The sequence below is a fragment of the Vespa mandarinia genome, chromosome 1, assembly GCF_050613455.1.
Source record: "Vespa mandarinia isolate Hongniang chromosome 1, ASM5061345v1, whole genome shotgun sequence".
Lineage (NCBI taxonomy): Eukaryota > Metazoa > Arthropoda > Insecta > Hymenoptera > Vespidae > Vespa > Vespa mandarinia.
Genome location: NC_140810.1, coordinates 17,532,501 through 17,552,500, shown reverse-complemented (window position 1 = coordinate 17,552,500; position 20,000 = coordinate 17,532,501). Strand labels below are relative to the sequence as shown.

The 20,000-nt window shown below is 31.7% G+C and overlaps 1 protein-coding gene across 2 annotated transcripts in view; it reads right to left on the bottom strand.

Annotated features, from left to right (window-relative positions):
• The window catches only part of LOC118443818 (uncharacterized), a 13,771-nt gene extending 944 nt beyond the window's left edge, over nucleotides 1-12,827 (bottom strand). The window contains exons 1-3 of one of the 2 annotated variants that reach the window (XM_035871332.2): nucleotides 12,580-12,827; nucleotides 1,870-2,265; nucleotides 1-1,799 (exon numbers count right to left, since the gene is read on the bottom strand). The exon at nucleotides 1-1,799 is cut by the window's left edge and continues 944 nt beyond it. In XM_035871332.2, the coding sequence (XP_035727225.1) occupies nucleotides 170-1,799; nucleotides 1,870-2,265; nucleotides 12,580-12,626 (2,073 nt within the window). In that variant the 5' untranslated portion in view covers nucleotides 12,627-12,827 and the 3' untranslated portion in view covers nucleotides 1-169. Of the gene's footprint in view, nucleotides 1,800-1,869; nucleotides 2,266-7,543; nucleotides 7,750-12,579 lie in introns of those variants that run through there. The other variant, XM_035871333.2, reaches the window with a different exon arrangement.
• Nucleotides 12,828-20,000: the final 7,173 nt, after the last annotated feature.

Genomic DNA, 20,000 nt, shown 5'->3' with positions numbered 1-20,000 from the left:
AAAAAAAAAAAAAAAAAAATTAAAATAAAATAAAAATAAACAGAAATATGAGTTTCATACAATCGACATACATTCAAAATTATTAGAACATTTAGAGTTCGAGCCTGTTTTTACATGTTCGTTGATAGAACAGGCCCAATATAGGATGTTGTCGAGTTTTCATTGTATATCATGAACGACGAGGACAATTCGATTCGCGAATGTATTTCACCCACGTACGACTTGGCGTTATATCACCCTTACGACCCATCGATTTACTCTGATCTATGATGGTACGATAGGTATCTTCGTCGTAAGTGCAAGTTAAACTCTTTCGAAGTTTTTCAGCACCTGTTCCAAAGTTGGCAGGCCGACTACCAACTAGTACATGAAGATCGTTCTTTACTTTTTCAGCCCAGTCCCACATTTCTACGATCGAGCAGTTACAAAGGAAAGGATTCCCTAAAAGATTAACCGACAAAAGATTTGGATTTGATCTAAAGACCTTAGGATTGATGGTACGTAAATTATTGTTGCTGACATCTAAATATTCCAATGATCTTAGTTTCCTCAAGCAAGTCAAATCTCCCGTTCCGGATATTTCATTGCCAGAAAGATTTAATCGCGTTATTTTTTTAGTCTTCGAAAATATGTTCTGATGTAATTGAGAAAGATCACAATTACTTATGTCAAGAATTTCGAGATTGGATAATTGCGCAGGCAGGAGGGCTCCATCGTCGGGGATACTAAGTGGATTACCACTGAGCTTCAATTCGATCACGTTTGTGATGTTGTGATCACCGAAGACCTTTAGATCGATAGGATTGCGAAGGTCACAATTATTCATCTCTAAACTTTCCAATCTTGTCAAATTAGCGAACAAACCTTCCTCCAATGAATGAAGCTTATTTCCTGACAATATTAGCTTTTTAAGCGATGTCATTTGGGCGAAGGTATTGTTTGCAACGTGACCGAGATTACAATAAGACATGTCTAAATATTCTAAGGAGCTTAATGGATTCAACAAACTCACGAACGCATCCGAAAGTGGATTGTTAGAGATATCGAGTTCTTCGAGATTTTCGAAAACCTCGAAAGCGGTTGGCAATTTACGCAAGTTACAATGGCTCAGAGAAAGTTTGTGAAGCTTAGGTAAGTGCCGTAAGACTACGGTTAGATCTGCTGCGAACATGGGATTGCCGCTCAGATTCAATACTCGAAGCTTACTGGCATTTTTGAAAGCCTCTTCGGACAAGCGATCCTGAAGATTACAATTGGACAAATCCAAGGATTGCAAGCTGTGGAGATTGTGACCAAGAGTATTGCCAACGTCCAAATGCCAGAGTTCATTGTCGGCCAATACCAATTGTCGAAGATACAAGTTTTTAGCGAAAGCATCGCCTGGTAAATTGGTAATCAAAGTTTTTCTTATATCGAGATTCTCCAAACGAATGAGCGGAGCTAATACGTTAGTCCAACTTAACATTCGCAAATCGTTTTCCTGCATCTCGAGTTCTCGCAAATTTTCCAAGTGCGCAAACGTATCGGGCGATAAGTGAGTCAAGTTGCAGCCGTTCAACTTGAGATATTCGAGATTGGTCAAGTGGTCGAAAGGGCCGGGTTCTATCCTTTGTAGAGGATTGTGAGATAGATCGAGTTTGTTCAGGTTCGTCGTGTTGTGAAAAAATTGGTTATTCAGTTTACGAATGCCGCATGAATTCAAATCCAAATAGAGAAGCGACCGACAATTCAGGAAAGGACCCTTCACCGTTGCTATTGGGTTGTTCTGAAGTTCCAACGTGATCAAGCCTGCACTGTCCCTATTAGATATAAGATTTAACGAGTTAAACTTATGCCGTGTTTCACATAACAAACGTATTCTGATATTACCTAAAAGCTTCAGAATCGACGTGAGTGATGGCGTTGAAAGAAAAATCGGCATCCAAGAGATATGTCAGCCCGGCAAAAGATTCATATTTGAGTTGGGAAAGTCGATTATGTGCCATCTGAAGTCGTCTCAGCTTAATACCATGTGGAAATGGTCCAAAGCGTTTTATATTATTGCCATTCATGTCAAGTACATAAACGTTTGGGCTGAGTTCACCGTATGAGATGCTGGTCAGGTTGCTTTCCGAGCAATCGGTCACCCAGTTGATACGGAAATAGTGACAGTGACAGTCGACCGGGCATTCTTGTTCAGCTAACTCGGCGTTGAAAGAGAGAGTCGATGCAATTAGACTGGTTAAAAGCAGGAACAGTCCTAACATTCTGTTTACCGATCGATATCTAAATTTGGAAACAAGAGATAAAGAAATTTTTTAATAATATACAATACATTAAATAAGATATAGGCGCGAGCGCGTACACGTACGCGTATGTATGTGCATGCGTGTGTGTGTTTGTGTGTGTGTGTGTGTGTGTGTATATATATATATATATGTATGTTTGTGAACGTATTAATAATGAACTGATGGAAGAAAGCATGAAAGACCAAAGACAATTCTATGTAAGAACAAACAAGACAGGAGCAGTAGCACGCGTCCATTATCAAAGATTATCATCACGCAAACCGACATAGTCTTGGTCTTGGCGGTAAATTACATTGCAGAACGTTATGCCGTTTCTCTCTTTTATCCCCTTGGAATAGACGAGTGCTGGGGACAAAGGAAGAACTCGTCGGCGCCTCTGGCAAGAGCCAAAAAGAAAGAGAGAAAAAAAAGAGAAAGAGAGAGAGAGTGAGAGAGAGAATGAGAGAGGATAAGAGAGGATGAGACTTGGGTAGTTGTACAACGAACGAAGCTATAAGAGTAGTAGGAGCTTTCCGGCAGAACGACACGGTAGGCGTTCCACACGGTCGACTGATTCCTGGAGCTTTTCCACCCGCGCGGAGTTTGCTTTCGGCCTCTGCCCGTTTTACTCGACGACGTCCTCCCTTGAGGGAAGAGAAAAGAAAAAGAAAAAAGAGAAAGAGAGAGAGAGAGAGAGAGAGAACAGCTCGAAGGCGGTACATTTTCCGTTTTCGATCCATTCCTTCTTTATTTTTCGCAGTCCTCTTGCCTTTGGCGCCGCGGAATCCTTTTTCCTTCTCTCTTTCTCTTCAAATCTCATTTCATAGGAAGGATTCCCTAACACTCGTCGTCCTTCTTCGTCGTCGTCCTCGGCCTCGTGGTGGTGTTCTTCCTCGTCCTCGTCCTTCTCCATCTTCCTTCCTCTTTCTCTACCTTCTCCTCCTCCTCTTCCTCCTCCTTCTCTTCCTCAACCTTCTCTTGGGGAACCGCCGGAGCTTGACAGTCATTTGCATTCAAACTCCACCCGAGACATTCATACTTTTTCCAAATATCGTCTTTCTTTATGCGCCAGAGTTCAGCTTTCGGTAGAGACTTCAGACCTTCGGGGCGGACGCTTTCCTTCCATTCGAATTTACGTCTCGACTCCACCTTAGTCAACCCTCGCGATCCTCCTCCCTTTATCCGACCTCGACCGTCATCCCTCTCTCCTTTCCCTATCCTCCCATTTTCACCGATTTTATCTTCCCCCTTCTTTCTTTCTTTCTTTCTTTCTTTATCGTGTACACGGATAGGAGGTAAGCAGAAATAAAAAAAAAAAAAAAATAGGAAAAAAAAGGTGTCCCTCTACTTTGGATAATTAGCTTTCTTTCGCTTTTGACTCTCAAAACAAACGCGATTGCTCGTTACGTTTTCTTTCGTGAATCTACGAGACACTTGGTCGACCCTAAAAAAAAAAAAAAAAAAAAAAAAAAAAAAGAGAGAGAGGAAAGAAAAAAAAAAGAGTATGGACGAATCTCTTTTCTTAATCCATCATATTCCCGCTCTCGAAGATTAAAAAAAGAATAAAAAAGAAAAATATATATATATATATATATATATATATATATATATATAAAATCAAAAAGAACAAAAAAAAAACAAAGAAAAAAGAGGAAGTAAGAAAAAGAGAAGAAAAATGGTTATTCCCGACTCCATTTTCTAAAGTAACCAGTTAATTTCAAGGACCACTTGCCCGACCGAATATTCATTCTCTCCCTCTCTTATTTATATTACCATGACCAAGAACAAAAATAAAATGGCGTTGGTCTCTAACGTTACCTTATTTTCCTTTAAAAAAAAAAATAAATAAATAACAATATATATGTATATGTTACTAGACTCTGCAAAGAATGTTTTTACAAATCTTTTTAATACGTCTAATCGTGCCCACTTGAGCGTTCTAATTCTCCTATCAATGAATCTATATACACAGGCTGCCTCATTTAATCCTCTAATTAGTGGAAAATAAATAATACTATTAAAGTTTCCATTTCTATTTATAGTATTTTATATATACAAGGTTGCTATATAGTATTTTATATATATTTTCTGATTTCTAGTTTCAGTTGAGAGGAGGAAAGAAAAGAAAGAAAGAAAGAAAGAAAGAAAGAAAGAAAGAAAGAAAAAAACCTTTCTTTCTCCACCCTGTATATGTCTGTGACATTTTATTGATTAAATTAATATTCCTTAATTTTCTGAAAAATTTATTGATTTATTTATATTATTCTATCAACTATAATATATTTTATACGCTTATTCTTTTTTTCTTGCTGAAATCTAAGAATTATAATGATCCATCATTTAAAAAAGAATGTATATATATAATAAATTAATTAAATAATTGTAACTATTTAATTCAGAGAGAAAGTGTGTGTGTGTATGTGTGTGTGTGTATGTGAGAGAGAGAGAGAGAGAGATAAAAAAAAATACTTAAAAAATTTCTCTAATTCATGAAATTCTTTCAAAATAATTAAATTCTTCTCGATGAAAAACAGTTTCCTGTACACTGACTACTTCAAATTATTTTCACGCAACTCCCATTAGAAATTTCTCACCCAGTATATTATATACTGTATTACGGTTGAACGAGAAAACATGTCAGCGAATTGCACGGACTGTTTAAATCTACGCGCGCGTTCCATCGCGGTTTGTGCCGTACGTCCGTCCGTGCGCACGCGCACACCTTAACACCGAGTAAGATTTATATTTACATACACATACAACACATGCATATGTATTTTCTCTACACATATATTATATCCACAAGTAAATGCGCGCTTGTACATATGGTATACGATAAGTGTATATACGTGTAAAAGATTTACGAATGAATTCGAGCTGGACAAAAAAATGCTGAATGTCGCGATGGCAATGAATTCATGAGTATGATTATACTAACTTAAAGGACGGATGCACGCATAACTCGTGAGTAAGAATTATTACTACGAAGACTAACATTAAGTACGTAAGTATATGTTTATGTGTATGCGTGCGCGTGTCTAACAACCGTGAATAAAAAGAACGACTGTGCAACAAAGTATGCGTGTTTTCACTGATAAGCTTTGCTACGAGAGAAAACCAAAAATCTATGAGGTTAAAGAATTAAAAAAAAAAAAAGAAGAAAAAAATAAAAAAAAAAAGAAAGGAAGAAAGGAGGAAGAAAAAAAAAAAGAAATAATTAAAAACAAATCACATGTAAATCATGAATAAGATGCTTAACGAGAAAACAAAATATCTCTTTCATTAAGTCTAACAAATTGGATTTTACACTTGTATTAAAGCGCCATTTTAAAATACGAAAGTCGGATTATATCGGAATTACTCGTACATCCTCGTTTAATAACCTCATTTTATATATATATATAAAAATATGAAATGAACTTATTTGATCGTAGAGTTAAAAAAAAAAAAAAAAAAAAGAAACTAAATTTCTTAACCAAGTAATTACAGTATCGTAGCTGTATCTAGATAATCATATCGTTAAACTTTTTTCATTGTTTGATGAAATGTATACAGATTCTTTCGAGATAGTAGGTTAAAAGTATAAAAACCGACACGAAGAGTAAAACTTAAGAATAAAAGCAAAGAAGTTAATTAAGATAGAATTGATTAGTACTTTCGTAAAAAAAAAAAAAAAAAAAAAAAGGAAAGAAATATCGATTTCAAATCATTCAATTAGTTTATTTTGTTACTTGTTAATACGTTCTTGGCAAAGACAATAGAGATAAGGTCGTAGAAAAAAAAAAAGAGAGGTAGACGAAGAGACAAATAAACACAGATAGAGACAGAGAGACAGAGAGAGAGAGAGAGAAAATGGATCAGTATTGCATGTATGTATTTTTAACGGGTCGGCCATTTTTGATTACGCAGCACAACCTACGTACGCTTGAAAACAATTTCCCGCGAAGGACATTTGACCAATTAACGAATAAAATACGAAAAGTAGATGATCGTCGCAATCGATGAACATATATATATATATTTATATATATTGTATACATATATATAGTTGTGTATGTATATATGTATATATTGCATTATTTTCTATTCTATTATATTACATCACATTACATTATATTATATTATATTATATTATATTATATTATATTATATTATATTATATTATATTATATTATATTATATATATAGTATAGGGGTAGGATGAAATGTGAAAAGTACCGCGTTCTCAATTCTAATCGAGATCAAATGTTTTATCGGTCGATCGAAGTTTCACTTAATTAAGTAAACACATTGGACGCGAACAGAGTGATTTTCTATCGGGTTAAAAGCATTCGCGAATAGTCTCTTCCATTATCATTACATAATACCCAATAATCGACACCCTCCGAATGAATTATCTTCGGAGTATGAACAAAGTTCGTACGTACACGAAAACCATGTAAAATTAAAAAAAAAAAAAAAAAAAAAAAAAAAAGAGAAAAAAACGAGAAAATAAAACGAAAAAAATTATATATGTATATAGAAACAAATAGAAATGGAGAAAGAAAGAGATAGACAGAGAGAGAGAGAGAGAGAGAGAGAGAGAGAGAGAGAGAGAGAGAGAGAAAATAAATACATAAATAAATATATAAATAAATAAATCATTCGATGGGAAAGAAAGTTAAAAAAAAAATAAAATTATAAGAAAACTTAATGAGATCATATATATATATATATGAATAAAATTGAAGAAAAAAGAAACAAGAAAAAAAAAATTGATAAAAAGACAGTTAAAGGTTAGGTCGCCGTAAAATCGTGCGATTCACGTACAACAAATGACCATGGCCAATGACAATGACGCATAAGCAATGTCGAACAAAATAAGAAGCATGATTCAAGTTCAATCGTCGTTTAATCGTATACAGATTATTATCTTTTGTTGTTTTCATCTCTCTGTCTCTTTCTCTCTCTCTCTCTTTCTCTCTCTCTCTCTCTATATATATATATATATATATATATATATATATATATATATGTATATATATATATATACATATTTATTTATTTACTATATTATATGTAAATAATATAATAATATAATACATGTAATATAATTATATATTTTTTATATTTATATTATATAATATATATCACATCTTTAATATATTTATATAATATAATATAATATAATATATAGATATTTTTCTCTCTCTTTTATTCCTCTCTCTCTCTCTCTCTTTCTCTCTCATTATTTTATTTCCTTTATATAATTATCACATATACATATACATACGTACCATGTGAAACACCAAAGGTAAAAATATATGCCGATTATAGCGAGGTTCGATCTATTTCAAAGTATACACAAACACTTATTCTCGTGAATTTAATTGAAAATAAAGTGGACACGTTGAATGTTAAACTAGCTCTGCTTTAAAATCAAGCTTATTACTGTCGACCGGCAATGAGAGAACACCGAACGATCGTAGCGAAACCTGGCGTCGTATATGAACTGACCCGTTCTCTCTCTCTCTCTCTCTCTCTCTCTCTCTCTCTGTTATTCTTCCTCTCTTCCTCTCTTTCTCTCTACCGCATGCTTTCCTTCGACGTATTTATTCTCTCTCTTTCTTTCAACACACACAATCACATACACACATATATACACGCACACGCACGCGCGCAACGTACCTTTTACTGTATTTCTTTTTTTCTCTTGGGGTTGCATCTTATTGTATCTCTCTCTCTCTCTCTCTCTCTCTCTCTCTCTCTCTCTCTCTCTCTCTCTTTCTCTTTCTCTCTCACTCTAACTCTTTCTTCTTTTCTCTCTGTCTCTTTCACGACACACATATGTGTAAAGTACTATTATTACATAATGTCGATATTCGTCGATATTTAATCTTCTCGAATGTTCGACAAAATCAGCCATGATTGACCAATAAGCAACGAAATTAACCAAAATATTCGTCAAGTTTATTATCACAAATTTATGGAATATTATAAATCACGAGAAATTATGATTTATGATATCTTATATTTCGCAAGAATTTGTCGTATGGTATATACGTAATAATTGAGATTTCTAATTGTTTCAGTCAATTTATAGTAATAATAATAATAATAATAATTATTATTATTATAATAATATTTTCTTAATTATTTTAATTATTATTATAATAATAATTATTATTATTACTATTATTAATGATATAATAAATAATGTTTTCAATATTAAATATTAATAATAATAATAATAATAATAATAATAATAATAATAATAATAATAATAATAATAATAATAATAATAATAATAATAATAATAATAATAATAATAATAATAATAATAATAATGATTATTATTATTATTATTATTATTATTATCATTATCATCATCATCATCATCATCAAATTTGCATACATATACTATTTAATTTAATTTTAACTACGTAATTAATGTGCGCCAAAGTTATATACATATATATATATATATATATATATATATATATATATATATATATATATAGATATATACATACATGTGCGTCTAGAGATTAATTCGGTATAATACATAGCACGTACGATTTCGTATAATCGTCTATATAATTAATATCTCGAATATCGAGGATATTAAGCTATTGTTCTGATCGATTACGAGTAATACAAATATCGAGATAATAATATCGACGTCATGTACATATGCACATACGTATATACATATATACATATATAAACATATATACATACATACATACATACATGCTTGCATTCAAGCACGTATGCATATGTACACAAATAGATACACACACACACACACACAGATCACAAATATATATATATATATATATATATATATATATATATATGTATGTATGCAGAATGTTCGAAGCAATTCGCAAACTATCGATAATTCTTTTTCTAAATATCGGTCAAGCATCGGAATCATCGATTTTCAGTTGAACGAATAGGCTCTTCCTGAATGTTACGAACTTGTTTCAAATATTGATAATATATATATATATATATATATATATACAACTACGAAATATATTCGGCCATTGTTCTTGTTTAGAAATAGAACGTCATGTTACATATCTAGAACGATTGCGACATAATGTGTAATAATATCGATATTCGTAAACATCGTCAATGGGATTTCCTCTTTTAGAAGAGAAAAATAGTAAATAACTGCGTAGGAGGAAAGAGAGAGATATAGGCGAAGTTGGCAGGGTGTGATAGTTGATCGAAACGAATAATAAACACAGAGAGAGACAGAGAGAGTTCGTTTAACAAATGTATCATTTATTTAATTTCAAAAAATAAAAAAAAAATAAAAAATAAAAAAAAGAAAGAAATAAAAATGTATAAAAGATATCTCGATGTTTAATTTAATCAACAATTGAAATTTCTTCCGAACCAATTCGAAATTATAATTTGAAAACTATCAAGTTCAATGACTACCGCGGCACAATGATCGTTTTATTCCATTGAAAAATAATATATTACAAAACACAAAGCCGAATTATTTGCAACGATATAAACATTATTTTTGATATAATAAAATTAATTCATGTTATATAAATAATCATCTCAAATCGTTTATCTTGATTTGTAATAATTTCTCATTTTGTTTTACGATAGAAACGTCATTAATTCAATCGAATATAAACATTATGTTTGCGATTAAAATTAATTCATATTATATTCATCATCTGTATTATTTATTTCGGTTTGGAATTGTTTCATTGCGTTTTATGTAATATAAATACCGTCACTTCCGACGACATAAACATTATATTTATCATCGATATTAATTTCATTTTATATTAATTCATTTTATACTACGTTATTTATCTTTGTTGCAATTGTTGGATTGCATTTCACAATATAAACACAATTATTCGTCCCAATATAAACATTATTCTTATTATAAAATATGAGAGAGGATTTTTTTTTTCTTTTTTTTTTCTACAATAAAAATCTTTTAAAAAAAAAATTTATATTATCGCTACACATACGATTGTATCAGCAGTTGATTTACTCTGTATAAATCCTAACGAATGAAATAAAATGTGCATCGTTAATTTTATCAATAAATAATTGAAATCTAGATCAAAATATGTTTTTTTTTTTCTTTCCTTATATGTATAACTCGAAGAAGAACACGAAAATACGATGTAACTCAAAATTTTTGTCGTCTTACTTGATCATTATATTTAAAAAAAAAAAAAAAAAAAAAAAAAAAGAAAATAATAGAGAAGAGCATTTACAATGTTAATTATTCTTAAATGGAATATTTTCGGTCTGTTCTAACTATTACGTCATGTTTTCGTTTTAAACTACGCGTGACATATGATCTTTATTCAGCACATTGTAAACGAACACCTTCGTATATATATGTATCATCAATTAAGAAGTTGAGAAATATTATCAATTCTATCGTAACGAACAATAAAACGTATGTAAATAAGGTATTAAAGAGATATCCTAAGAGTTATATGTAGTAATTACGTAGTATTGAAATTATAAAAAAGAAAAAAAAAAGATTATTAACAATTACAAGATATGCCAAATATTTCTATCTTAAAATCAAAATCATAATCAAAATGAAAAGCTACTAGGCTTGTATAGTTTTATGATTTGAAAAAAAAAAAAAAAAAGAAAAAAAGAAGCTTTAACCTATAAAAAAATCTCGGAAAAAGATTACTGTAAAAAATCTTGAAAAATTAATTATTGTAAAAATTTAACCTATAAAAAGAAGTCTCGAGGAAAGAGTAATCGATTTTTCAAATAACTTGTTAACTTCGAACACATCCTGTATATTATAACAAACAAATACAGAGATTCGGGTGTTAAAAAAGATGTATGCCTTCGAGATATGTAGCTTCAAAAAAAAAAAAAAAAGAAAAAAAGAAAGAAAAACAAACAAAAAAGTAAATAAAAAAAAATTCGTAATATTCCGCCATATGCAGCTACCCCACCTTTTATATATACACACACACACATACAACGAACGCACACACATTGCGTACGAATCAATACCAAGATTTGTTAATTAAAAATAAAGATAAAAGAATCATGGTTTAGTCCACGTTTGTACGTTTTCGTTAGAAATTCTTCAATATTTCATATTTTTTCATCGAACGAGCGTATGATCCTTTATCTCTTCTCTCTCTCTCTCTTCTCTCTCTCTCTCTCTCTCTCTCTCTCTCTCTCTCCCTCAGAATTCCGCTTTTATCGACGGATGTTTAAAATCCCGCCTTTTTAGTATCTAGTTAACCTAACCTGACCTACAAATATCTTTCCTAAAAATATTCTATTCACTCAATTATATTCATTGATCCGTTTTAATCGAATTAAATTTTTGGCGAAATTCCATCAAATCAAAGAGCGAGAGAGAGAGAGAGAGAAAGAGAGAGAAAGAAAGATAGATGGATAGATAGAGAGAGAGAGAGAGAGAGAGAGAGAGAGAGAGAGAGAGAGAGAGAAAAGAGATACATCATGTTAACCTATGAAATCTATGTAGAACGATCCATCGATGGTGATTGGATGATATCTTTCGTACGATCTTTCCATTATACAAACGCCACCAAATATCATTTCCTGTCTTCAAATCTATTTACAACATTTCGACGAAACGTATATGCATATATTCAAATTTCTACGAGATTATACGAAATTGAAATATAAACGAGCAATTATCTCTCGACAATATTACGCAATTAAAATCGTACAACACGTACGCCAGTAATAAAGAACAAAAAAGAAACTAATGATAATAATAATAATAGTAATAATGATAATAATAAATAAAAAAACAGGAAAAAGAGACGGCAATTGACGAATTTTACTCACTGACCAATCAAATTTCTCGTTACCACGATCGTTTTCAATGTGTTTGATTGTTGCTAGCTGGCGTTGCAAAAGAGAAACAAAGAGAGAGAGAGAGAGAGAGAGAGAGAGAGAGAAAGAGATAGATAGAAAGAAAACAGAAAAAAAAAAGAGAAAAAGAAAGGAGGGGAGTATAGAGGGTTAGAGAAAATTTATACAGCAGGGGTTGCTGGTCGAGCGTAACAAAAAAAGGGTAAAATAACAAAAAAAAAATAAATAAAATAAAATAAAATAAAGATAAAAAATATATATCGAAATGAAATGAAATAAAATGAAATAAAATGAAATAAAGTAAAATAAAATAAAATAAAAGGGAATAAAATAAAAGAGAATAAAATAATATAAAACGATATAAGGAAATAAGGAAAAATCGATTGATCGTATGCCGACTAACAATAAGCGATGGTAGCAGCTCTTGTAACCTCGTGAGTTCTCTGTATGTTGTTACCTGCAGGACGTCCCAATGAGAAATGACGGTATCTGCCTTTCGTCCATGTTTTTGTTTGGTTTCTACCGGCTCAGCGCCGACAATCAACCAAGGGGAGAAGGGGAGTAGTCGCCGTCGAATATATTTAACACGTTTTTCTGAATTTTCGTAAAGCTTCTCCTCCTGCACTACTCTTTTCTGTGAGAGATAACGATTACGAGACGACTCATGCACGTACTATGAGAACCAATGGCATATATGTATACACGCGCATGCGTCTTAACACGACGACCACGACGACCACGACGACAACGACGACAACGACGAAGACAAGGAAGACGACGGACGATGACGATGATCGAGATTCGACGACGTTCGACGACTTTTCGCGATGAGAAGGTTATCATGAAAAGTTACTTTCTATGTACTTACATATATATATATATTATATATAATGTGTATAGATTTTGTAAATGTTTTTATCTAAAAAAAAAAAAAAAAAAAAAAGAGAAAAAAAAAGCAGAAAAAAAAGAAAAAATAAGTTTCCCTATCGGGAGAATAAAAAGAAGTGAGTTTATTTATTTATTTATTTATTTATTTATTTATTCGATTAGAATCGAAATATCTTTAGATGATTTACATTAATAGATTTTAGACCAATAAACGATTTCTCGTAATTCTGAAAGATCGACGTTGATTGGACGTTGATTTTTGGATTTATTATATTATTATAACTATATATATATATATATATATATATATATATATATATATTATTTTTTCAATATTTATTTTAATTTTATTATATATTATATCAATAATATTAATAAACATATATACATACACATACATATTATATTACATATATTATATATACGTATATATTCACATATACATACACACACATATATACATATATATACACACATATATATGTATAAATATATACATGCATGGATATTTAATGTATGCGTAGATGACAATGAAACATAAGTCATCACGTAAAGAGGTAAATCGACGGCGATTAAGCAACATATGTATATATACACATATACATATACATACATACATTTTTATATATATATATATATATATATATATATATATATATATATAACAAGGGGCAATCAAGAACGGAGAGAACGGAAATAAGATAAAACAACGAATTTGTCGTTACGATTTAATCCCTCGCCACGGGACTCGAAATTGTTCTTCTCCTCTGGCATCTCTTTCTCTCTCTCTCTCTCTTTCTCTCTCTCTCTCTCTCTCTCTCTTTCTCTCTTTCTTTCTCTCTCTCTCTCTCTCTGTTTCTCTTTTACTCTTTCCCTTTAACGATATTTGCCAAAACGAAAAGCGACAAAAAGTCGACGTTTTCGTCGTTGTCTACCAGCGGATTAAAACGAACAATATGAATATTTTAATTGTCGGAGTCGAATATGGGTAGAATGAGAAGCGAATATAAAGACGGTGAAAAAGAAAAAAAATAGAGAGATAGAGAAAAAAATGAACGAGAGAGAGAGAGAGAGAGAGAGAGGGGATCGTCGCATATAACTTCGAAATAGAGGAAGTCCGGCGTCAAGGATTATAGGAATTTTTATTTGCACGGATGAGACGTCGTCGACGTTGGTCTATAAAGCGTTAATAAAAACACAGAAACACCAGTTTCATATCAAAAATATAGGTGTATATGAGTGTTGTGTGTGTGCGTGTGTGCGGGCGCATATATATATATGTATGTATAGGTATGAGAGTAAAAAAGAAAGAATGAGGAAGAGGGAGAAAGGGAGGGAGAGGGAGAGAGAGGGAGAGAGAGGGAGAGAGAGAGAGAGAGAGAGAGAGAGAGAGAGAGAGAGAGAGAGAGAGAGAGAGAGATAGAAAGAGAGAGAGTAAAAGTCGTGCGTGCGAAAAGCGTCGTAAAACTGACTCGACGGGGTAGTTTACCCTGGTTGTATGTAAAGCACAGAGTAAGAGATATAAAGAGAGAGAAAGATATATATATATATATGTATATATATATATATATATATAGAGTTAGAAATAGAAATAAGGATGGAGATAGTAGTATAAGGATTTCGCTATGGGATTTTTCTTTCTATTATTTTCTTTTTTATATTCTTTGTATTTTTTGTTCCGCCCTCTTTTTTCTTTTGATCTTTTTTTTTCGTTGTTTTTATTTATTTATTTCTTTATTTATTTATTTATTTATTTTTTTTTTTACTATTATTTTTCGTGTCTTCGTATCATTGTATTAAAAAAATTCTTTTTTTTCTTTTTTCTTCTTTTTTTTTCTTTTTTCCCTTTTTTTTTTTTTTTTTTTTTTTTTTTAACTCGTAACATTGTGTAGCTAGTCGAACGAACGTAGATGCGTTCGATAGGCGTGCTAATATCCGTAGGAGACAATGGGTAGAAATCGATATGGCTTTTATACGATGTGTGTTCAACGTGTGTATACATACATATTACATGTGTATGTTGTGTGCATATATATATATATATATATATATGTATATATATATACACTCTCTTTATCTTTCTCACTCTATTGATACTAACGTAGTCAAAGTTGCATTGATAGGGTAAACAGTCGCGCGTGCACACAACCTAGCGCATTCGGTGGGTCACGCGTGAATCTCAAATATGTTTTCGTTCGTTTACATACACACACACACACATATATATATATATGTACATGTATACATACATATGTATCTATCACGTGATTTTGACCAAAGAGTTCGTGTAATCGTGTTGTATAATCGTGTAATCTTTATGTATTGTAACATACTATAGCATAGTATGTAATATATGTAATATAGTATAGTATAGTATTATATGATGTAATATAGTATAATGCGGTGTAATGTGCTCTAGTATAATGTTATGTAGTATTGTGTGCACTAGTGTGGTCTAGTATGGTGTAATATGGTGTAGTATAGTTTAGTATAGTGTAGTATAGTTTAGTGTAATGTACTGTAATGTAGTATAGTGTAGTGTAGTGTCGTGTCGTGTCGTGTCATGTCGTGTCGTGTCGCTTTCAAAGGAACGAGAGACGTTTATGTTCGCGGATGGAAGCAGAAATCGTAGAAGGTCAGCATGTTTGTCTTGCGAAACAGCACACTAGTTGTTCATCTTTAAGCTTGTGAGGGTCGAACAACGACCTGCCAAGTACAGAGAGAGATAGAGAGAGAGAGAGAGAGAGAGAGAGAGAGAGAGAGAGAGAGAGTAAGACCATTTTCGATCACCTATGCTGAATCGAATGGTGATGGATCATCGGATTAACGTTGCCATTGACGTTAGACACGACAAACTTACCTTTCTATACCTATATATGTTAATTGCATTTGATTCGATCACGATATTTATCAGTTTCATCGATTATCTTAAAATAAATTATATTATATGTATAAAGAGTGAGAATAATTATTAAATATTTAAATCTCATAGACGCGAGATTGAAATATTCGTACGGTAGTTTCTTTTTTTTTCCTTCACATTTCTTTTTCATATTTTTATTGTATAATTAATATCGTATACTGTATACTGAATGTTTAATTTCTTAATAATTTAATAAATTATATATAATTCAAATATTATATAATTTATTAGTAATTAATAAGTTATATAATATTATATTAATAATTATATACCTATATTATACAATAAATATATAAAGGATATATATATATATATATATATATATGTACTACTGCTTATTCAAATCTTTATATACACAAACACACACACACACACACATTCATATATACTTATATATTAATTTTAATCTTAAATAATTTATTAATATTATTAATAATATTATATAAATTTATTAATATATAATATATTTAATAAGCAATATATATATATATAATTAATATATTTAATAGAAATATATTTATATATAATAGAAATATATTTAATTGGAAGGTATATGTATTTATTTATCTATTTCTAATACTATTTATTTAAATCTTTTCATTATTTCACAACCTTAGCTATAACAATGAAAACGAATATATTATGTAGACGATAAAAATAGGAACCCTCCGATAGAAAAGTACGATATCGAACGAACGAGTCTCGTGTAAATGTCCAACATACTGCGATATAGAGAAAGAAAGAGAGAGAGAGAGAGAGAGAGAGAGAGAGAGAGAGAGAGAGAGAGAGAGAGAGAGAGAGAGAAAGAGAATAAAAATAAAAAGTAAAGAGTCGACGTTCGCATGCAAGTAATTCAGGAGTAATTCATTTACGCTTATCGGCATGAGATGATCGCGACATGAAGAACTCTACCGACGACAATGCGATCAATTTGTGCGTATCACGTTTCTTGCGCCGAGTCTCAATATAGCTCATTTGCGAAATAATTTCTTTCTAATTTATTATTATCGTTTCATAAATATTTAACATTATTCCATCTTAATTAATTTCATTCGTCGGATAGATAAAAATTCTTTTTTTTTTTTTTTTTTTTGTACCGTACATGTCGCGTTTATTTCTGTTAAAATTAAAATAAAATATTAACGAAAGATATGAATTAAAAGATTTTTGTCATTTTGAAGATTTACCTTATCAAATTATTCGTATCACGCATTTTCTCGTTTCGTTTGGTACGAACGATCGACATTAATGCGATTTAAAGATGATCGATAGGAAATGATTGATATAAAAAGATTCTCTCTCTTTTTTTCTTTTTTTTTTTTATTTTTATTTTTAATCTTTTTTTTATTTCTATTTTTCTTTCTTTTTTTTTTTTTTTTTTTTTTTTTTGCTTGAAACGTCATCGCACCCCCTCGATACATTCTCATATACATGAAAATAATTCGGTATTCTTTTGGCACGGAAAGTGGAATTAGAATTTCACGAGATAGAGAGAAACAAAAATGTTGGGGGATATATCTTAGAATAAACCAACTGAAGAAGAAGTCAAGAGTCAAGAGTTTATTTTCAATGAGATTGACACAAATATATATATATATATGTGTATGTATGTATATATTTACTTGGGTATGTTTGAATTCCTTGAGACTAAAAATATCCTTTTTCTTTGAGTTAACAATACGATGTAAAATAGCTACAATCAAAAATATATATATATATGTATATATATATATATATATATATATATATATATATATGTATATCTTTTTATCGACTTCTCATTGAATGGTGGATTAGAAATTTGATCGTAAGATGGCGCCGATGTATCTCGATTTTAATATTTCGTCCTTTAATGAAAATATAATGAACAAATAATAATAATAATAATTAAAAAAAAAAAAAATAAATAAAAAAAAAATTACAAATAAATAAATAAATAAAAAGTTAAAATTAAAAAATTTACATGCACGATAATCTTCTTTGCTTCTTTCCTCTTTTCCTTCTTCTTCTTCTTCTTTTTCTTTTTCTTTTTCTTTTTCGAGCGAACATAAAAATAAATCCGTCGAATAATTACAAAGGAAAATAGATCGTTCAGTAACATATTTATATTTAAGTCACGATCGCTTCGTATGAGATAATACAAAAAAAAAAAAAGAAATTATTAAAAATAAAAAAAAAAGAAAAAAAAAAAGAAAAAAAAAAGAAGGAACTACTAGTAAATTTCTTAAAAGGATTTGGCGCCAAGCGATAGCACATTTAAACTCCATTTTCTTTATTTTACCTTTTCTATACACGAACGGGCACGCATAAACGTAGATCAAAGAAATGAATATCGACGATCGCAATAATTCGAAAGTTTCCGATTATCGTTTCTCTTTGCACACGAATTTCTTTCTTTCTCTCTCTCTCTCTCTCTCTCTCTCTCTCTCTCTCTCTCTCCATCTTCCTCTCTCTCCATCTTCCTCTCTCTCCATCTTCCTCTCTCTTTCTCTATCTCTATCTATCTATCTATCTCTCTATCTTTTTCTTTCTTTCATTCGCCATTGCCCATAGCGTAGCTCGCGAAATAGCGAATCGTGTCACATATATTTTTTGGCAATTGTGTTCTTTCGAAATTATGTGAGAATGACTTTGGCATGAGTCCAGCATTCCATAGAATGCGAGCAAGGGGACAAGGCGTGTATACGACGAAAGATAGAGAGAAAGAGAGAAAGACAGAAAGAGAAAGAGAGAAAGACAGAAAGAGAAAGAGAGCGAGAGAGAGAGAGAGAGAGAGAGAGAGAGAGAGAGAGCAACGAACTCTAGGAAGCTACGGACAAGACGCCTCCTCTGTCTTTCTCTTTTTGTTCCATCTTGCGTTTTACCCGGACGACGTTTCCGTTTGGCGTCCCTTCTTCTTCCTCCTCCTTCACCTCCTCCTCTTCCTCCTCCTCCTCCTACTACTACTACTACTACATTACTACTACCTCTTCTCCTCCTTCACCCTTCTATTCCTATTTTATCACTCCTCACTCCTCCCTCAGATTCAATTCGAAAGGCAAAAGAACTTTCAAACTTTTCGCGCGATCGACGAATCACCGTGGACGTTGTGGTTCTCGATCATTATCACGCGTTAAAAACTTTCCTCGACCTTGTCACCAAAAGGATTCGATTCGATTCGACTCGATTCCATATCCACCCCTTTCCCTTCCTTTTCTTATCTTCTTCTTCTTTTTTTCTTCTTCTTCTTCTTCTTCTTCTTCTTCTTCTTCTCAAGCTTTTCCTCTTCCTTTTCCTTTTCCCCTTCATCTTCATCCTCATCTTCATCTTTTTCCTTTTTTTCCCATCCTCACTCTTTTATCAGTTCTTCGTCGAAGAGTAGTAAAAGAGAGAAATCTCGAGGACGATTTAACCATGATTTATTCGATCAAACGAAATCAGATAGCGTTTCTCGATCCCATGATTTCTGACTAACTCTCCACCTTCGCTCGTATCTATTCTAGTAATTACACGTAGGGGTGTAAGTTGATAAGGTTAAAAAAAAAAAGAAGTAAAAGGAAAAAGGGGAAGAATACGAGGTAGTAGTAGTAGTAATAGTAATAGTAGTAGTAATAGTAGTAAAAGAAGAAGAAGAAGAAGAAGAAGAAGAAGAAGAAGAAGAAGAAGTAGAAGAAAGAGAAAAAGATGAAGGACAAAAGAGATAACTGATCACGCAGCGACCGTGATAAAAGTTAATCGAATTATCGCCGAGGTAAAGTCAATATCTATGGAGAAATTAACGATATCGGGATATTGAAATATTGACACTAAGAATATATGTATACTATGTGAGAAAGAGTGAGAAAGAGAATTAGAAAGAGTGAGATAGAGAAAGGGAAAGTGAACGAGCACATATACGAATAGCATATGCGCGCACACACATACACACGCGGGGCGGACATATACACAAGTTCACGAAGATTGAGTACACGTTAGACAGAAAATATTGATAGAATCATCGTTCCATAAAGAGTGGATGTGTGAGAGATGCTACCCCCTCCCCACCATCCTTCCGTCCCAGCCCTGGTTCACCATCACTACAAACATCG